Genomic DNA, 20,852 nt, shown 5'->3' on the forward strand with positions numbered 1-20,852 from the left:
ATATCTATCCCCCAGCCACGATCTCTGAGAGACATTCCGGCTTCTATCAAGAGACCGGCCGAAGTGGCCCTTTCTTTGCATTCGCCATTTCCAACCTATTCTTTTTCTCATAGACTCAGACACGCTATATCCGACAGGCCTGGATACTAGTGGCATCAAACGGGTATGAGGGAATTTGACAGAGCAAAATCCTCGGTCTGGTCACTAACCCTGGCTATTCTAGATATCAACTTCTTGCCACCCAAGAAGTCAAGGACCGAAAGCTTTGGCGTCTCGCTGGTGCTACCTCAGTTGCACCAAAGTTCAGGGTCTCGAAGCACCTGGAATCAGCACACTCAGGATGAATCCCGGTAAGCTTTTCTACCTCTCCTCTTTTTAAATATTTTCCTTTTTTAAATATTTTCCTTCCTCTCTATTCTTGTCATGCGGCTTGTTTCAACATTCCTAGCTCTCTATATTTCCCCAAATCTAACCTATGGAAACTTCAGCATCTCTGCTATCGGAGTCATTCTCACTGAATGATCCAGCAACTTCGGAGGGTAACTATATCAGCCCCCATGTGACAGGGTTTGCGATGGAAGAAGACGACAGCCGGCGAGTCGGAGGTCTCGCCTCCATGCCTGACACCAACGGCGTGAGGTACCATGCACAGCAGCCTGCGTTGCAGGATTTACAGTAAGTTATTTCTACCTTTCAATTTGGACTACCCTTGCGCTCGGCCAGCCTCTCGACCCTTGTCGCTGCGCTTCCTCCGGGTCCGGGCAGCTTGGACTTCAGTCCGGCCTGTTTCTGTACCTTCCATACCGATCTGCTGCCCGCATGTCTTTCTTCCGATGTGTCCTTTTTTATCGAGCTTGTGCCGTTGAGGTCTTTTGCCTCATTTCGCCCCCCTTTTGACTCGCTTCCTTGCGCATCATGGTTTCCTGCGCTTGGACTCTTCTGATATCTTCTGGCGCTGTTTTAATTCCAGGCGATCGCACGTGGATCTTGTTTTACTGAACTTTTTGCTTTAGATATTCCGGTTCAAGTGGTCTTACGATGACTCCTCCAGACTCGTGTCCTGGTAAGCCTTCCTTATACTTCTATTGAGACATGCTCTAACTGATTGTTGGTGCAAAGATTCGTTTTCGCCCTCCTCTGCCCCCATCTTCCCTCATCTCTCCCAGCTTCAACATTCCTTTGATAGAATGGACTTTCGGCGGGTGCCAGCTCTGTAAGCCTTCCTCTATCAATCGTGGATGAAGTTGTGGCTAATCTATACTCGATGCTATAGCCAACCTCCGGCTGTTATCCCATCTGCTACCCAAAGCTCAGGGTATGCTTTGAACCCCATTCCTGCCCTTATGGGGCGCAACAATGGCTATGGGGGATCATATGCCTTACACCGTGGAAGTGTTGGAGCTATGGGTTTACCTTTGGCTGGAATGAATGATGTTCCCACACGCCACCAGTATTCAGGCACTCCTCGAGCTTTAGAAAACCTGGAGCGGACCCAGAGTACCTTGTACCAGCAACCGATGGTGGATTCCGCACAACGCTCACAGCCACAGATTGAGGCACCGCCTTTCGATGATACAACTTTCCTTGAAACGATTGTTGCAGATTTTGGTGGTCAATACCAAGCTTTGAAGCCCGAGGTTCACGCAAAAATGGGCCGGGGCTTCTTCCCGTCCGACGGCAAATGGACCTGCTATCGACGAAACTATTTCTCCGTGACCTGCGGTTTTGGTCTTCATCCTTGGCCTCACACTGTTCCTCTTTATATCCGCTACCCTGATCAGACAGTTGAGCTGATTCGCGGGTTTTCAATGGCCATTTCTGCCATCGTGAACGGCCAATACGGAGGCGAAACTCGAGAACTTGTCCAACATACCCCAAAGCGCGACAAACAATCCGAACGCAAACCAGGTCGTGTCATTCTTCAGCCTTCTCCCCCAGCTTGTCACTCCACAACCTCAACCAGCAACGGAAATTTGTCAGGGTTCCCCCTCAGCTCCCAGGCCATGGACTACAACTCCTCCTTCACAGGAGCACCTCAACCATGTCAGCCCCCAACGTCTCACATGTTCGAACGAATTCAATTCCAAAAAGCGACCGCCAACAACGGCAAGCGTCGCGCCCAGCAGCAATATTACAATCTGGTCGTCGAGCTCTACGCCGAGATTGCTAGCTCAGTCCCCGGTGAAACGCAGTGGATTCAGATCGCCCGTCGCCACTCACACCCTATGGTAGTGCGTGGTCGTTCGCCCGGGCATTACAAGGATGGACGCCGCGGCAGCACAGCCAGCATGGGTCCCGACGGCGCAGGAGCCGACGGCAACTGCAAGAGCGGTTCCATTCCACACAGTCTGAGCCAAACAAGCCGCTCACACATGTATATGTATGACACATCTCATCGGAACAGCGTCGCCTATGGCAGATCCGATTTCCGGCAGATGCCCGGCACGGATCATTCCCCTCTCAGTGATAGCCCTCTCATCTCATCCTCATCCTCCTCTGGCTTTGAATACTCCATGATTGATACAATGGACCCCATGGATACTATCAAGGTAGATCCTTACCTCAAATCGGATCCATACCTGAAATCAGACCCCTATCAAGATCCATCCTACACAGGTGTTCCTAGCCACCAGCACCATCAGTCAACTACAGGTGGTTATGACCCGGTTTATTCTACGACTTACAGCCGTTACGATCCTATTCAGAGCTCGCATACTCTATGCACTTGAGTTCTTACTTTCTCGTTCCCTTTTTGGTTCTTTTGTGTTTTATATCTACTTTGCTTGATATGACCCTATGTAACGGATTTTATGCACTGGTGCAGAAAGGCGTGGGTGATATTGGTGAACTATTTTTATTCGTTGTTTTATTTTTAACGATTTCTTTGGTGAATTTGATCCTGATCTTATTTCTCTGTCATTCTATATTATTCCTTTATCTTGCTATGACCCTAGCTTTTCCCCCCTTTGTCTGTCATGTGTTTTGAAAAGAAACATACAGAATGCCCATTGAAGACTTTCTTCCGCAACAACCCGTGAAAATGTTCTATCTTTTCAGCCCAAAACTGTAAAATCTATCAGGGAATTGAGATCTAGACTTTGCTTTATCATAGTAAACTGAACGGAGTAGAAAGATCGAAAATACAGATGTGGATGATGCCTGAAGTTAACCATACCACACACGGGAAGCTACGATCTATACCAACCTACAAAACATACTCCCAAAGCTCCAGCCTCTAGTCCGATTCCCATAACTTGACCCCGATTGTCCCCAACATCGATCTGAGATTTAATTCCCCGATTTGCTCAGCCCGATGACCAGAACCGTTATTTCCTGCGGTCCTGGTCCTAGTCAGCATGTTATTGCAGGGCTCCCAGTTCCATTCTCAATGCCCGGGGGTTTACGCAGTTTTGCTATTTTACTTTTAATTTACTTTTTCTTATTCCCTGCCTGCCTGGCATTCTGTTTGTTTCTTCTTTCTTCTTGTCAGTGCTCTATCCAATCAAACGTGAGGCATGCAATGACCCAGGGTAATTTGCCTCCGTGGCTCTTTTCTCGTATTCGTATCTGTTGGCTAACTGTATGCTATTTTACCTTCATGGGTTGATGTCTGCCTTAATGTACTTGTAATGTAAATGGCATGGGTACAGGTGACCTAAGTAATAATTGGTTTGTGGTTATTGCAGGGTCATGCAAGATCAAAGGGCTTTTCGTATCGGGCAATCAGCAATTCGTGCTTACTTTGCTTTTGCCTTGAATTTTGATTTTTTTTTTTCTTTTTCTTATGGCTTTTCGCGGGGGCTCCGCGGTTAAACCCAAACGGAGCAGATTAGGTGCTGTGCATATCCAGAACCGGCTGGAAGGGTGGGAAGATGCACACTGGAACAAGTAACTAGAGCCAATTAGGGAGTTGAGCAGCATCCTGTTTGGGGTAAAGTTTCAAAAGGGCTGGGTTTAGGCCTTCTGGCTTGCGGTTCTTGTTGGTTTCTTGCTAGGCAGCAGAGATTAGGCTTACCGTTGGGGATTATTCTTATGTAAAGTACAGAGTAAGAAATGCAGATATATTTCTTTAGAGTATCGATTATCTGGTCAGTGGTGTACTGTACTTATGTTGTTATGTACCATGTATGTAATGAATCAAAAGGCGCAGATCGTGATCGACGGTACATGTGCAGCTGAGATTTTATTGCATCCCAGCTCAGCCTTGGTTTGGCTATTGCGGCAATGCAGAGTATAAGAGTATTTACAAATCCAGCATAGCCTCAGTGTATGAAATAACGAAGTGAAACATAAACAAATTTTTTGAATGCGGGTGTTTGATTCGATCTCTTATTCTTTCTTGTTTGGTTTGTGTCCACGAGGGTATAGAGCGACCCATGACTCAAATACATGTTCCCCCTCCATCATGTCTTTTTTCCAAAATGGAAATGATCCTCGTATCATCTCAGCCTCCCATGCAACTCGGCAGATTTCGATGTTTTAAACACTATAATCCTTGTCAACTTTGTCTGCTATAGACTGGGGTGGTAATATCCGTATGAGGCAAAAGGTTGAAGTATTGGCTGCGTATAGATCAGTTAGGGTTTGATTGTGGAGATCAGACTCTCTTTTACTTTGATCTGAAACACCTAGATCAGTTCATTTCAATAAAGTGTTATTACCGCATTTGTATACCTAGCTTGCCACCGGGGAGCTACATCGCATTCCGATGAGAAGAAAATGTGTTAATTAAGGGTGCTCAGATATTTTGTTAGGTAAAGATTTCCTTATTGGAGGTTAGGTTTTCTCACGGCCGAACGGAGAAGTACTTATGCACGTCGTACACGAGAGTGTCGGCCAAAAGAACAATCCTAGCCGCCTTTTGTTAATATGCCTACTGTAATATTCGAAATCAGCTTTACCTCCAATTTCTCTCTCACTGTTTCCCAGCTCCCCACTCAAAAAGTCCACTTTTCCAAATAAGGCTACCCTTCCGCCCGCCTTCTGTCGATCGTTGTACCTTAAAAAGTCATAGTACTGTAGATTACGAGTAACGAATGATACTCCTTAACTATTCTTTATCCTTTAAGTTGGCAATAGTATGTACAAGCATCACTATATTGACGGAGCATTGAGACTAGCTTCAAAAATCTTGTCGTACAATTTCTAAGTCGGGCAGAGTAAGAAAGCCTTGCCTAAGTCTATTTCTATCCATTCCCCTGCTAATACTCAATACTGGAGCATATCAAATCTATCTCGTGGATCATAAGCTTTATAAGTAATTAAGCGGAAGTTCCCTTTGTTGCACCACAAAGCTCAACTAAGTCCTTCAACCGCCCCTTAAAATGTACACTGAACATAACTTTGGCACTGATTGAGCGTCTGTACGAAAGAGTATGTCTTGTATTGAAATCTGTCACGAATTAGCTGCTAGCCGCTGGGTTGCGTCATGCCGCTCTTCCCAGGAAGCTTCTCAAGGGCACTTCTTGCTAGAGCATCTGAATAGTCCTACACCTTATATCTCTGTTTGACCGTGCCTACTGTATGACACGGGGCGTCCCTTTTTTGTTCAACACTTCTGACCCGGTTTTGCCACACTATTCTAAAAAGGGGTGTCACGGTGTCAGAGGCGTCCCTATCTTTTTGATGATTATATCAACGAACTCCACTTTATTCCGCTTGCGTTTAGTGTACTCGTCAATGGCCCTTCCCGATACTCTCTATGCAATTCAATTGGCTAGATGAAATTCAAGTGTCTGGTCTCCGATCTCTAATTATCCTTCCCGGCTTTCTATTCCAAAATACCGAGGAGTAATGGCGCTTACAAATCAAGCAATCATGGATACATCTTAAAAAAACGCGAACCTTCATTCCATTCTTAAACATCCACCTTTGTTATCTTCCACCCCAATCTATGCAACTATGAGCTTCCGTGTTGCAGTCGTTCTCATTGATCCACTTAATGACTTCCTCCACCCTGAGGGAAAGTTATATCCTCGTATGAAAGCCAGCTTAGACTCGTCTAACTCTCTTACACACATGAAAGAGCTGGTTACAGGCGCAAGACGAGCCCGCATTCCTATCTTCTATGGTCTGCATCAGATTACTAAAAATGGAACCTATTCTGGCTGGAACCACATGAATGCGTCGCAGATTCGGATTAGAGATAATGTGACATTTGACGAAGCGTTTGGTGGCCAAATTTTCAAAGATCTCGAACCTCAGTCTAGCAATGGTGATGTAGTTGTCTCTCGACACTGGAACAGCAGGTCAGAACCAGACATCAATCCCATTTGAGCCCCATTACAGCCTTATACGGGGATACTGACGCATATAATAATAGTTCCTTCTCGAACACCGATCTGGAGTATCAGCTCCGGCAGCGAGATATTAATCATATTGTCTTGGCAGGTTTGACCACCAACACGTGCGTTGAGACTACTGCACGCCATGCTCGTGAAATGTAGGTATCTCTCTCCTGCCGGGCGTTTTGACTGAAGAGCTTTACTGAAAGAACTTTGGACAGTGGATTCCATGTTACTTTGCTGTAAGTTACGAATTATTTTTCTAGGATGACGGATTAAAGATCTTGTTGAAGTGATTACTGACTTTTGAATCAGTACCGATGCAACTGCGGCCTTTTCAATTGAGTTAGAAAAGGCAGCAACAAACCTGGTCTGGCCTCTTATCGCAGATGAGCTCATGACGGTTAGCCAGTGGGTATCTTCTGAGTCCAAAAGGCGGCTTTGATCGTTGGAAGAGCAAACAAGAGTAGGATATAGCTATATAAAAGTTGTTTCGCTAATCTGATGCAATTGTAACTGGCTAGGTCGTTCCACGCGCTCCGTTGATAAGTAGCTGTCAGTTCTGCTGTCCTATTCCACCCTATCCTATATGTAGTCGATCTTCGTACGCCAGTCCTTTTAAGTCCTCCGACGAATCCACTCTGTTTTCTGGCATACGTTGCATTGTGCGCGTACATGCAGAAATTGGAGGTAAAGCTGATTTCGAATATTACAGTATTTACTATCTTACGCTTTTATTATTAGCTCTCTGTCCTAGCACATTTGGATAACTCTTATATACATTCCTTTGTATGTTATTGCCACTCCATGTCTCATGATCTTGCTACTGCTCGTGCACTTGAACTCTACTTCGCCTTTCTGGCCCGACTATTTTGTACTGTCTATTTATTCACGCCAATTCTCGGTTCTCTTGCTTAAATTCAGTGACGACTTTGAGAGAAGGTCACATTTCCTAAGTGTTAGATGGAGTACATAAGCTTTCTATTCCCACTACCTTAGTATATCATGTTGTTTATATCAATTTATCTGGTGGAAAAAGACCAAACAAATTCTTCCAAAGTATTTCATGTCATCAACTATGTTTGCCTAACCTGGGGCGCAATTCTTGACTATTGTGACACCCTAAGAGAGGGAGCAAAGGAGACAACATGCTGCTCATTGCGTTCGGACTCTTTAAAACCTAACGATAGTCCAAATTCAGGAGATCCTAGAGCTTTGTATAGTTGCCCAACTCCGATGCAGTGGCGATTTGGGCCCTCCGCATCCCGTGCTTTTTCCGCAGTAGTGAACGTCTGATACAGTTCATGGAGTAGACACCGAGTGGTTTCTTTTAGCGCTGTCTAGAAGATGGACGAAGCCTGAGCTGTGTGGAGGCCTGCGTTGGTCAACTCTACTAATCAATATAGCTTGCGGAAAGTCTGTGAGTAGCTGAATGCCTCCTTTCCTATCCCCAGCCTTTCGATACTTCGTCTCCGAGTTAAGTTACGGCTCAGATCCAGACCTGCCACACAGCATATCAGGCAAGAAGAACACAAGAGCATAAGACATCCAAGACAAGCTGACCAGGCTTGAATGAAACATGTCATATAGTGTCATCGTGTACATTGGAGCATGGATAGCAAGCATTCTATGAAATATAACATCAAGCCATTGACATACGATGTAAATACATGGACCCTGGGTTCTCGGTACGACGAGAATCAATTCTATACGTCATAAAATCAACGACAATCGCCAGGGCAAGACACCCCTGTGCTCCTTAGTCTTCGTGTCTAGCCCAGGTAGTGGACTATCATTCCCCGCTACCCAAAGAGCGAAGCTGACCCGATTACCCTGCACACGATCATGGTTTTATTACCTATTACCTATAAATCAAATAAATCAAACAATCCCTACCCATGTTGCGGCTACCGAAGACCGAGATCACTAGATTAGGTACTGGAACGCAGTGCATATTTAAAAAGTCAATTGACTATGCCTTGCCACGTCGGGGATATTATTTTAGATCGGTGTTTGCATTCATCTGTCCGATTCTCTACCCCTGGCTTTGCAGTGTTGCCATTGTCCACCACCAGGGAGATTGGTCTCTATCCCCGTGTTCCACTTCAACGTCCTCCGAGCATTGTGTTCTTTTGGCTGTCTCACCGTGAATAGAACCACATGACCTATTTTACAGATCTATATCAGGTTGAGGCCAACATATAGGAGCCCGATTATGGGCCTGTTGAGGGGATTGAAGTGGAATTCTTTTGGGGACTGGGAAGGAATCCTGTCTTCCGAAGCTTGACTTGCACAGAACCAGGTTCCCGTCAAGGATAGACATGTATATATTGTAAATCTTTGAATCCCTAGCTAGCACACGAATAACTACCCTCCGGGGTATCTCGTGGTTTATCTCCAAGTGGGAACTAGTTTATCCTAGCGCTATATGTACATGCAAAGTCATCCTGTCTAATACGGGGCAATGGTCTTACGTCTCCCCGGCCTTGAAACGAATATGATGTTTTCCGTTCTCCAAGTTTACAATAGAAGGAAAGAATCAAAGCATATAACCAGTCCTAGATCGACCTAGAGAAGTCCCCTTCCCCATTGGTTCCACATTGGGTATCTGATCTTGATCTTTTAGATACACAACATTGTCATTCAATGGTCAAGGGTCCCTTGTGACGCAGTCTAAATGATATAGATCAATTGTGTTCCGAAGATAGGTTGTGTTAGAGCTGCACGGTATGTGCAGTCATGAGGATAGTTCTTTGTGTCTATGCTTGATGTTGATATGCTATGGTTCGGTTCGAGGGTATAAGAGATTATTCAGAAAATAGAGTCCAGCAATTTCAATACTTTATGTTGGTTGTCCGGTCTGGCAAATGAGTCTATCAGCCGGTTACCTAGTGGCTTTGTCTCCAACGAACATAACTAGCCCTAATATCGAAATCAAATAGACCCAACATGTGATCAGATAACAAGTGCTATCCTAGACGCATATATCTCAACAAGACATATCAAATTGTCGCAAAAAAAAAGAAGAAACCACAAACATTCCAAATCACCTCAAAACAATCCCCACCAGACCACCTGCCCCTCGCATGTCTTTCCCAATCGGAGCAAAGAAAAGACTGGGAATTAAAATCCCCCGCTGATTGGCCTCTCAGCCCAAGAACCAGCGCGTCACGATCTGGACCAGGCTAAGCAATGATCCACCTCTCTCAGCCGCAGCAATTCTTCCGAGCCACAGGTGTACTAAGCTCAACAAAGAAAAGAAAAAACGTCCGGCGGGTGTACGGGGGTAAGCGGGCACAACCCAGTCCCCTTCCCTGCTTCTGCATCTGCGTCTGTCAACCACGCGCAGTGAACAGGGCGGTTGGGGTGTTTAAGCAGCCGCACGGACATGACATGGGACATGCGACATGTGTGGGGGAAAAGAGAGACAGGGAAAGGCAGAGAGATCAGGCCATATCCCGTTGCGTGCACGACAGAATACTGTCCCGTACTGTAGGTGGTGACCACTTTATCCATGGTTGGCTCCCACTACTTGTTTGTCTTTCTGGCTGGTGACCCGATACAAGACAAAAATCAAGAGACAAACAGGCACAGGCTCGCTATGACCGCCTCTTCCCGCGACGAACCGGGTCCCTTTTTGAATCCCGGGATGTCTGATCCGAAATAGAATCCTGGATATGTGGATGCTTAGTTTGGAGTCCGGATTCCGGTGTCTGGTGTCTGAATGGAGAGGGCACGGGCGCGCAGCATTGCAATGCAAGTACTGACAGTTCAATTTGTGGTGGACTTGATTGAGGCTCAGAGCCGGGACTCCCAGGTCAACCTGAGCAAACCTGCAACGGGCTGGCCTGACCTGGTTTCCTTTGGGCGCCCGCGCCCCATTCTTAGCCAGTCCCGTTCAACCCTAGGGTTCCGTGGCTGACTTTCTGACTCCGTAGATATTCACGACAGAGACACTCTCAGAGAGAAACATATGCAGTTATCGTCATGGGAGAATCAGCGATCACATGAGCATCGGGAAATGCGAGCCAGGACCTGTGCGCCATCATGTCTGTTTCCCTTCCCTCTGTGTCCCATCCATTCGAGCCCTTGTAGTTTTCCAATTGCTTCGCTTCTCTCCGATACCCCTAGTACAAAGCAGGAACTTATTTCGTCTGAAGCTGTGTCGACTCATCTCCACCAACGCGCGAAACGCGCACCGCCATCTGCCGATCCAGCGCTTCCTGCTCTTCCTTCGAGGGTTGCATACCCAGCGCGCTCTCGACCTTCGACTCGGTCCAGAGTCCGATACCTGCCCAGGCCATCACGCCGATTCCGAAGAGAGCCCTAGTCTTGGGGCTGAGGCCGCGGTAGGAGCTGTATTGGGAGGGGAGAGCCTTGTTAGTCTGGGGTTCAATGTGGGGATTGTTTTTCTTTTGATTGTCGTAGTCGTGTGATAGGTTTTGGGGGGTTATGTCACGTACCTCCAGAGAGACATTGGGCTAGATTGGAGTGAGGGAATTGTCGGGTTGGACAAGATACGGCGACCGTGTACTATGTACTGAAATTCCGTAGATTGAATTTGGTATTCCGTGCGTGGGCTGGCCGGGTCACGTGGTGATAGTGTCACGGGATTTTGACTGAGGCTAGTGACTATTTTATATACTTCGATTTAGATACTTTGATTGTACAAGTGTGACGGGTTCGAGGGTGTGGGTTTGTCTCTTCGTACCATGTTCTGTCAGGTACATGTACACCATTGGTACGGGGGATGGAGATGAGCTGGTGTAACTGTGGCTGATCGGTGAGGTACCCTGGTACTTTTGACAAATGGCATGCAGGTACCACCGTTGTATATGGCTAGTAGATTTAGCAGGTGATGAACACATATATCTACTAGAGAATTGGACTAATGTTCTGTTAAACATATAAGGCGGCACCCGGAAGGAGCCACCAGAATAGAGTTGGGGCACAAATGATGAGATAAACTAGATAGAATAAGATAGAAGCCAGATCCATTGCGACGTCGATCTGATCATGTCCGCATTCATCACTGTCTCGTCTACATCGCGGGAGAAGAGAGTACAGAGTCAAGCCATATCCCATCAAACAGGCATATCAACAGGAATCAAAAGCCGAAGGAAACGCAAAGTGAGCAAAACCAACAGAACAGAGAGGGTGTCAAAGCGGAATCAGATGAAAGCAAAGAAGAAAGACAAATAGCAGTGAAACTGGGAATTCAAAACGACGCAGCAGGCATTTCAATGCGCTCCTTTTTCAGTTCTTGCCGTACGCTTTGTTGATCTCCTTCTCGTAGTTGTTGAGAATCTTCTTGCGCTGGAGCTTCTGTGCAGCGGTCATGAAACCCTATTGGCACGTTAGCTTGATTTCGTTATTTTGTCTCCTTCGGTTGTCACTTACGTTTTGAGGGGTCCATTCCTCATCAGACAGCACGACACCGTTGATGATCTCGATACCACGGAGGCCACCGGCACGGCCGGCAGCCTGGAGCTGCTGTAGCACGATCTTGTTGAGCTTGTCGTTGTGAACAAGGGTCTCGAGAGTGTCACCCTCGATGCCGTTGCTGCTAGCAATCTTCTTGAGGGCCACCTCGACGGGAACAATGACAGCAATAGGCTTGTCCTGGTCCTCGGCGGCGTAGACACAGATGTTGCCAACAACGGGGGAAGAGCGGTAGACAGACTCGAGCTTCTCCAGAGCAATGTATTCACCGTTCAGGGTCTTGACCAAGTTCTTCTTGCGGTCAATGATGTTAAGGTTTCCGTTGCGGTCGAACTCGCCAATGTCACCGGTCATGAACCAACCATCCTCGGTGAGCGCAGCCTTGGTCTCCTCCTCGTTGTCATAGTAGCCTGAGGTCACACTGCCACCGCGGATGAAGATCTCACCCTGGGGAGGGTTGTTCTTGGTCAGGTATCCGGCATCGGGGAAGTCAACCAGCTTGATCTCGATCGAGGCAGGAATATCACCCAGCACATTAGGGTTCCAGGCCATGGGGTCACCCAGGGCACCCATGGCCGAGGTCTCGGTCAGACCGTAACCGCTGATCATGGGGGCGATGGCCATGGACAGGAACTTTTGAGTCTCCTTGGAGACAGGACCACCACCGTTCATCACGATGCGGAGGTTGCCACCAGTTGCCTCCTTCAGCTTCTTGAACACAATGGTGTCCAGGAACCACGCACCCATGCTGGAACCGGGGAAGCCGGTGGTCATCAGGAAGTTCTTGGCCGACATAGCACCCCAGAACATGCCCTTGACCAAGAAGCTGTTCTTGTTCAGGTTGTTCAAGACACCCTTCTTCACCGATTCCCATACGGCGGGGACACCGACCAGGATAGTAGGCTTGAACTCCTTGATATCACCCTGGCAGTTGCGCATTGAGGCGTCCGACAGAGTGCGGGGGTTACCATATCCCATGGTACCACCCCAGAACAAGCAAAGGTTCTCGAACATGAATTCGAGAATGTGCGATTGGGGCAGATATGTCAAAAGCGAGTCCTTGTGGTTGATATAAGGGCCAACGATTTCGTTGACACCGGCGGTGGCAGCAATAACGTTGGCATGAGTCAAAGGAACACCCTTTGGAGGGCCGGTCGAGCCAGAGGTGTACATAATACAGCAAAGGTCCTCGGGCTTGGGAGGAACTGGTTCCACGTTGTTCTCCTCACCCAGCTTGCGCAAGTCCTCAATGCTCTGCACATTGATGTGGATATATTCGCTGTGGAGCTGGTCAAGCAGCTTCTGGTCCACCTCTCCGTCAGTGTTATAGATAATGTGCTTGATCGAGGGGACGCTGCGGAGGATGTTGATGAGGGACTTGATCAGGCTGGGGTCGAGGAAGATGGCAGTGCTGCCGGTTTGGACCAGAGAGTGCTTCAGGCCCTCCTCGCCTAGGGTATCATATGCGGTCACAATGGTCACGGACTGAGAGGCAGCACCTATAGCAGCTGATTAGCGGAAGGTCACAAAAGAAGCAGGGAGTGAACGAACCGTGTGACATGGCGAGCCAGTTTGCGCTGTTAACAAATAAAATAAAGTCAGTTCTTTGCGTCCAATCCACATCACAGCGCATATGTTCTCACCTCGTAGCCCCGTAAAGGTGGATTCGGCTGTCCTTCTCGAGGCCAAGCTTGCGGAGACCGCAACCAAGCTGCAGACAGAGTTGCTCGTACTCGAGGAAGCTCTTGTAGGTGTACCCACTCATCTCAAAATAAGTCCACTGCTTCTCGACCTCCTGCTCGACACCATCGACGATCCTCTTGACCTTCTTGTTCTCGACATGTGTCTTGATCAACTTGCGACTGCCGACAGCCTTGGCATTGCCGAAGACGCGGGCGGATCGGCGGAAGTTGTCATAGGTGGTCGCAACATCTTCTGAGGGACGCAGGATGAGACCATCCTTGGCCGCGGGGTGCCGCCGAGGGATAGTCTCACCGGGGACAGGTTCATAACCGGCGGCTTCGACAGAGAAGGGCCCCTTCTTCGCCATGCGCGGTTGGAGATGGAGGTCGCGCTTCGACATGCTGGCGGTATAGCTTGTTCAAAGGGAGAGGAGAGGGGTGCCAGGGATCGACAGAGAATACTCGTCGGGCAGGCAGTTAGAAAAGTTCTGTCCGGGGGCGGAGGTTAGCTAGTGCGGAATGGGGGGACCCGTGAACAACACGAGCTGCGGAGTAGTCAACACCGAGCTTACCAGCGACCCGAAAGTGAGTAATTGGGAAAGAAAAAGATGAGCTTCACGGGAAAAAGAAAGAGGAGGTGCCTGAGCTGCAGGGCCTGAGGTCCGAGATGTGGCTGGGCTCCGGCAATATGACGCAGCTACGGTTCCTTGCTCGGGAGTCGAGGTACTCCGTACTACTCCGTAATTCTCCTTAATCCTTTCTAATATATTCGGGTTTTCACTAATTTGCATAAGTACGCCGCGGCACTAGGCCTGTGCTCATTTCAGTTGCAATAGCTAGTAGCTCAAGAGCTAGCAGGTTTAGTTAGTGTTGTCTTTGCCGGCTGATCAGTTCCCTTTTCTTTTTGTTGGGTCCCAACAAGTCAATACGAACTACTCGCATGTTTAAATCTTAAAAAGAATACGACTGTATAGTCGCTCGATTAGGTATACAGTGTACTGCAAAGTTACAAACCCCTAATCTATTGATATAATTTCCTCCGTAGAGCCTCTGGTCCCGTGATCGTAGATCTGAAAACCCGCACTCATCCAGATCGAATATCAAAAAGAACAACCAATGGACCAAATCAGCGAACTACTCGCCACAGGCGAAGAAATTCTCGATGTCGAAGAGGGTAAGCCAATGCAGCCAAGCCCAAAGCAAGCCAAAGTTAAACATACAACAGAGTCATTCCTCCTCTTCGCGCAAGACATCCCAACCAACAACCTGGGCATGATTGATTCCCGCGCACAATCAGTGGAAGTATCAATCCATGGCAGCGAATATACCATCCATCAATCCCCTGCACTCCTCTCTGGCCACAGAGCCGGGGGTACTACAGGCGCCGGTGAGTCCAGTACGAACATGTGTACATAGCTGCATAGCCGTTCGCCTGATCTGCACAGATTCATTCCCCCGGCCCCCCATTCCAGCACGGACTCCGGTTACTCTGCCCCGCACACTCTGTTTTCTGCTTTGATTTTTATTGAATGTCTTGCCCAGACCGGCCCACGGGCATGGGGCGTCCAATCGTCTCTCGCGTTTGAGCCGAGGTTGAGTGTCCTCCATTTGATTCCTAGGTTCGAGGTGCTCTCTTTTGGTTTGAACACGAGCTGCCTTCTGTCACCTGCGCTCTATCTCTTGGCTTTCTATATCTCCATACCTTGTGGCTTCTTTCTTTATCACTCATATCACTCATATCACTCATTGCTTCTATCACTGCTACTGCCACTGACAATCACTCCAACCGACTAACAGATACGAAATAACAAATAACTAACCAAACAATATAGTCTTGTGGAAAATCACCCCCCTCTTCGCAGAATGGATAACCTCCCCAACAAACCCCCTCTGGACAACAACGCTCCTAAACCAATCCTCAACAATAGTCGAACTAGGCACCGGCATCTCAGCCCTGGTAGCCCTAACCGTGGCCCCCTCAGTGCGCCACTACATCGCCACAGACCAAGAATATGTACAGCGGTTATTCCGCACGAATCTGGATGCCAATGCCTCAATCTCGTCCTCTGCCTCGGCGGGAACAACAGGCAATAGTAAAGGCAAGAGTGGCAAGGGGAAGGGAGGCAAGGCTTCCAAATCCAAGCAAGCCTCCACAAATTCAAATCCAAGCGCGAAGGCTGGCAATACTTCTAATATCAGCTTCACAACTCTAGACTGGGAAACCGATCAACCAGGTCAATTAAAGGAGGAATGTATACCATCCGAAGCAACCCAATCTGACGACAATGATGAAGAAGAAGAAACGGACCGCGGCTTCGACCTCCTGTTATCCTGTGATTGCATCTACAACGAAGCCCTCGTCTCACCATTCGTGCGCACATGCGCTGAAATCTGTCGGCTGCGTCCGCCGTATAACCCCTCCGAGGCTGAGCAAGGCTCACGATCACATCGTCGACCGACGATTTGTATTATTGCGCAGCAGCAGAGATCGCCGGATGTTTTTGAGACTTGGTTGAGGGAGACTATGCGTGAGTTTCGGGTTTGGAGGCTTGGGGATGATGTTCTTGGGGAGGGATTGAGAGGTGGGACTGGGTATTTGGTTCATTTGTTGTTGGTTAAATGAGATGATGTGGAAGATGAAGGGGGGTGGATTGGTTGCTAGAGTACATAGTGATGGTGGACATGCATATAGATTGAGCTGCACATATAGAGATACATAGAGAATGAGGTGCGTATCTACGATAGACACAGTTACGGACATGCACATGGACAGTGATAAGTAGGATATGATATGCTATGCAATATGCAGTGTACTATGGACAAGCCCTGCCACTCTAACAAGAATCAACAGCTGTAAGACGTGACATCAAAGAACAACAGACACCAGGAACACCCAGACACAAACAGAGGGTATTCAAAAAGATGCAACACACAGCATGATGGCAGACACAACATGCTAACAACCAGAACATAACAGAACAACAGATAAACAAAATGCAATTGATTATCGTATTTGAGAAACCCGACAATCCGTAGATCACCAGATTACCGAGTGAGACAATTATGTATGAGTAGCCAGCGGCAATAGACAACAATAAGGGGGAAAAAATGGTAATAGGTAAAAAACGAGCAAAGGATTATTACTCATGAACACCATCTTTAGGCTCCGTATTTTCCTTTTCAGGCTGCGAGTATTCAAACTTGCGCTTCAACGAACCAGAAACAGAAGACTCAGTCGGCGTAGGCGAAGGACCCTGTACAGCAGCCTCAGAAGGCGGCAGATGCGCCAGAGCCTCTCTGGGCTCTAAATCCGGCGTCCGGTCGATAATAGAGGAGATGGATTGTTTGGTTGAGCCGTTGCCATTCAGGAGGGCAGGCTTGGGGGGCGTAGCAGCGTTTGAATCAACTGGCGTACCCTCCGCGTCGGGCATATAGCGATCCCGCTCTGGGAGTTCTGTTTTGACGTGGTAGGAGGGTTCACGGTCAATGTCGGCGTCGGAGTCCGAGTCCATTTCGTCCGGGTCGCCTAGATCTTGGTCCATGTGTGCTGAATGTGGGCTTTCTTCTGTTGAGGCGCGGTGCGTGTTCATGACTGGTGGGAGGGGTGCGGATGGGTCGTAAACGACGCCGCAGACTTCTAGGGCGCGCGACTGGCTGCCCAGCGTGCGGTCTTTGTGTTTCTTTGTGAGGTGGCACATGAAGCCGTGGAGAGTGACAAAGTCAGATTTGTTGCAGCCGTGGATTGGGCATGTTAGGTAGACCAGGCTTCCATCCGAGGGTCTTTTCCAGAGAGCTCGGCCGGAGGGGTCGTGGGCTGCTGGTCGGCCGTGGCGTTCGCCCCATGCTTCTACGTTTTTGATGGTGTATTTTTGCTTGCGGCGGATGGATCCGGCGCCGTGTATTGAGTCGTGGGCAACAATTGGGTGTTGGGCATGGGGATGTTGCGATGGTGGGGGAGGTGGGGGAGCTGGGTGGTGGTGAGGTTGAGCGTGGATGTGTGGTGGTGGCATTGGGGGCGCCTGAGATGAAGGTGGGAGAGGCGTTTGGCGGGGCTCGGGAGGGCTCTGCTGCTTGAAGAAGGCCAGTGTTGTTGCCGCGCTAGTTTCTGATAGCCGGCGTGGAGGTGTAGGCCGGAGAGGCGGCGAGTCGGCGTTGGCATTGGGCCCCAGGCCCATGGATTCTCTCTTCAGCTTCTTGCGTTGTCTCCGGAGATCCTAGATTTGTTTAGCTTGGATTCTATTGATCTAGATTATTTGACTCACCTCTTCCTCCGCCTCGGCCCGTTCTGTCATTGATCGAAACTCTTCATCCTCGTGCTTGCGCATTGCCAGAATGCGGCTGCGAGCGGCCATACGAGCCATTTCCTCATGCTCCAGATGGCGGAGTCGAGCTTCAATATGTTCTAGTGAGGCTGGACTGTGTACTGGAGGTACGGCTGGCGGGTGATGCTCATGCATTGGCGCAAAATGCCGGAAATGGTGTGACTGCACCATCTGTTCCGGAGGCGGCATTGATGGATGTGGCGGTGGATTAGGATTCATAGCAATAGGATGATAACGAGGGAGATTCACGAGGTGACCAGGTATGCCACTGTCCGTAACAGGGTGGTGCACCGGTGGTGCAGCTGTCATGATGGCTAAGCAAAGAAAGCAAAGAGAGAGGAGGAAGAAAAAGAAAAAGGAAAATGAAGGGAAAATAGACCCATTCCCAATGTATGGGTCATTGACATTCTATTCTAAATATTCTAAAGTAAAGAAAATAAGAAATGACTTCCACTAGCGCGACCCTTCTGCACCCCCGTTATGAAATATCCCGTAACGGCGTAAGGGGATCTAAAGAATTAAATCGAGTCAATCTCGATTCCCACCCTGGTAGCCTCAAACTATCGTGTTTTTTAATTTCCGTAGTGGATATGTTCAAACCAGTTTACACATCTTTGGATCAGAATGGGTCCCAATGATCGCAATCTCCTACTAGTAGGTCACTTGACATCCTTCAGGGGGAAACTTGATCTGTCTAAAAATCTATCTGCAGGTCTCCCTTGACTGCGATTGGTTCCAGACTATAATTTCAAGGGGAAATTGGAATTTTCCTATGATCTGGAGAGCGACCGTCTTTCCCCGTCGATCGATCACTTCCTAGACAAGCTAAACACAAAAGTAGGCTAGATCCCCTAATACGAAAAGTCTTCTATAAACAACAGATCTGCCAAGATATTATGTAACCTGGTTCCTGAGCAGTTCCATGGTACAACAGAGAAACGGGAAGAATCGGTTCTATGATGATAATAGAGTCACTACATTTCTACTGTACATGTAAAATATACTCACATTATTGTCTACTGGCATAATCTATTCAATATTCCCCCTTCCATGCCAGCCCCCAATACAGTATCCCAGTGTTCCCTAAAATAGGATAGGGTTAAAACTCTGTCATTCTGTCATTCTGACAGCACTAACACCATCCCAGAGCCCCGGGATTACTGTAACAGGGTTAAAAATATCAGGGCACAAAACCTGGTTCCGAACTCCAGCCGGATTGTAGGGTACAAACGCCAGGGCTTAGCTTGGAAAGAAAAAGGAAGGGAAAAACATGTAGAGTGGAGAAATAATGAAGACTAGGGGCACGCTAAAGCAGATGGTCTCACTCCAGAAATGATCGACGAATGGGGTGGAAATGGTATGTATGAAAATTTTCGAGCATACTTTCTAACTGCACACTTTCCGTTTTCTATGATCTACACCTCCTTGTATACAAAGTAGCTCCTATAGCCGAAAGTCTATAGTCTATATAGATTGCCTTCTCTCACCCCATCATGCCCCCTATACGCTATCCTGGCCCCCTAGACCCCCCTAATCCTACATGTAACCCCCTCTCCACAATAATTGGAAATAATTCCTGTATGACGACTATTCACAAACACTGTCATTGCAAAAGACCCACTGTGGTAGCCTGACTGGTGTGTACAACGATGATTTGTTGCTCGACCGCGCGCGCTGCAGGGAAGTCTGCACGACTGCTTCGCTCTGTCACCGGCGGCTCGAGTCCGGATTGGTCTGATAACAATTGTTGTTCGTATCCTTGTTTGATGGTACATGTACTGTAGGGCCAGATTCTTGTTTTTCCCTCCCCCGTCCCCCGGTCCCCGGTCCCCTCGGCTCACATGTACGTGTGCATGTATACACGATGGAGTGCATTTAATGGGGAAAGTAAGATTAAATTAAGCATGTGTTGTACTGTACACGCGAGGCTAGGCCCAGCAATTGGATTTTCGAAGTGTCTAGATACTGTCCCATGTAATGTTCATGTACTCCAATTCCATGATTTATGATTTAGGATTTATTGATTTATTGATTTCTGTTTCTATTTGGTCGCTTCTACATCCTCTACTAAAAACAAACATTTCAAGGTTGAACAATAATCGCGGGTAATGCAAGGAAAAGACTACAGAGACGATTGGCCCAAAGACAAAAGTGGAGGCCCAAAATATAATTAATTGATTGGAGTCAAAAGGCGTCTCGACAGTTTCAGGTGACTGGCTCAATGTGTGGAGCTACGAGTAAGAAACCCGTGCGCCAAAAAGCATCCAGCCTATCATCGTTGTCAGCCAGATATTGCCTTTGGAGTTGATGTGTACATGTACATTGCAAGGTCTCCGTACATGTAATATAACTATAATTAATCATGAGCTTGGACTTTGTGTTCTCCCAGTAAGAGACTAGGGAGGTTGTACTGCGTACTCCGTACTATAGATGCTACTAGCATGTAGTATATGTGGAAACGGCCCACAGCCCACAGCCTACGCCTGCACCTACGCCTACGTCTGCAGAGTACACACATACAGTCAGATTCAATCTATTGTTTGTTTGAGGCTAGGAGTCTGGATTGGTCTGTATTAGGGTTGGGGAGGTGATAGGTCGGAAACAACTAGAGATGCAGCTGTGAAGCAGAGTGATGCAAAGTGAAGCAGCAAATGTTCCAACCCCCATGCCACGAAACCCTGCTCGATAACGGTTCTACAGATCAAAAGTGAGGAATGTTTGAGGAACGTTTGAAGCGAGAGGAGAATTGTCCGATTTCTATTGTCACATGCCCCAAATAACCAAAGCCTACCACATCCTTTTTTGTGGCCCCCTGCCGTAATGTCATTAGATACAGTTGTAGACAATCCCGGCATACCAGCTGACGGGCAATGGACCCGACCAGAGGCACGAGGGCAAAGAGAGAAGAATAGATGATCATACATGGTAGTCAAACACCGAGACACCGTAAAACGAAAAGGGGTAAAGAGGTAAAGAGGCCTTAAAGAGTATGTGTACAGGTAAATGCGAGAAAAAAAAAGGAGATGCAGAATCAGGGAGTCTCTAACACACAAAGGAAAGGGAAAGGAAAATAATAAAAAAAATACAGGAACCAGGCTCAACGTGGTTCAGGGGGAGCAGTC

The 20,852-nt window shown here is 47.9% G+C and overlaps 6 protein-coding genes across 6 annotated transcripts; 3 read left to right on the forward strand and 3 right to left on the reverse strand.

Moving 5' to 3' along the window:
* Positions 1-340: 340 nt before the first annotated feature.
* Positions 341-2,729, forward strand: PENARI_c007G06107 (uncharacterized protein; the record flags this gene model as incomplete). The annotated part of the gene is made up of 5 exons (XM_022630966.1): positions 341-350; positions 489-675; positions 1,014-1,063; positions 1,120-1,213; positions 1,274-2,729. 5 exons carry the CDS (start codon positions 341-343, stop codon positions 2,727-2,729), a joined length of 1,797 nt encoding a protein of 598 aa, XP_022489380.1.
* A 3,172-nt stretch (positions 2,730-5,901) lies between these two features.
* On the forward strand, positions 5,902-6,729 carry PENARI_c007G03526 (cysteine hydrolase family protein; the record flags this gene model as incomplete). The annotated part of the gene is made up of 4 exons (XM_022630845.1): positions 5,902-6,248; positions 6,323-6,442; positions 6,506-6,526; positions 6,600-6,729. The coding sequence occupies 4 exons, from the start codon at positions 5,902-5,904 to the stop codon at positions 6,727-6,729; spliced, it is 618 nt and encodes a 205-aa protein (XP_022489017.1).
* A 3,700-nt stretch (positions 6,730-10,429) lies between these two features.
* Positions 10,430-10,761, reverse strand: PENARI_c007G02102 (uncharacterized protein; the record flags this gene model as incomplete). Its single annotated transcript, XM_022630770.1, has 2 exons — positions 10,430-10,640; positions 10,748-10,761. 2 exons carry the CDS (start codon positions 10,759-10,761, stop codon positions 10,430-10,432), a joined length of 225 nt encoding a protein of 74 aa, XP_022489418.1.
* A 779-nt stretch (positions 10,762-11,540) lies between these two features.
* Positions 11,541-13,809, reverse strand: faa4 (long-chain fatty acid-CoA ligase FAA1; the record flags this gene model as incomplete). The annotated part of the gene is made up of 4 exons (XM_022630908.1): positions 11,541-11,630; positions 11,685-13,225; positions 13,278-13,303; positions 13,370-13,809. The coding sequence occupies 4 exons, from the start codon at positions 13,807-13,809 to the stop codon at positions 11,541-11,543; spliced, it is 2,097 nt and encodes a 698-aa protein (XP_022488996.1).
* A 715-nt stretch (positions 13,810-14,524) lies between these two features.
* Positions 14,525-16,031, forward strand: PENARI_c007G03518 (S-adenosylmethionine-dependent methyltransferase; the record flags this gene model as incomplete). The annotated part of the gene is made up of 3 exons (XM_022630844.1): positions 14,525-14,582; positions 14,634-14,795; positions 15,241-16,031. The coding sequence occupies 3 exons, from the start codon at positions 14,525-14,527 to the stop codon at positions 16,029-16,031; spliced, it is 1,011 nt and encodes a 336-aa protein (XP_022489283.1).
* A 517-nt stretch (positions 16,032-16,548) lies between these two features.
* PENARI_c007G07604 (uncharacterized protein) lies at positions 16,549-18,039 on the reverse strand (the record flags this gene model as incomplete). The annotated part of the gene is made up of 2 exons (XM_022631036.1): positions 16,549-17,622; positions 17,671-18,039. The coding sequence occupies 2 exons, from the start codon at positions 18,037-18,039 to the stop codon at positions 16,549-16,551; spliced, it is 1,443 nt and encodes a 480-aa protein (XP_022489020.1).
* Positions 18,040-20,852: the final 2,813 nt, after the last annotated feature.

The sequence above is a fragment of the Penicillium arizonense genome (genome assembly GCF_001773325.1).
Source record: "Penicillium arizonense strain CBS 141311 chromosome Unknown PENARI_contig007, whole genome shotgun sequence".
Taxonomy (NCBI): Eukaryota; Fungi; Ascomycota; class Eurotiomycetes; order Eurotiales; family Aspergillaceae; genus Penicillium; species Penicillium arizonense.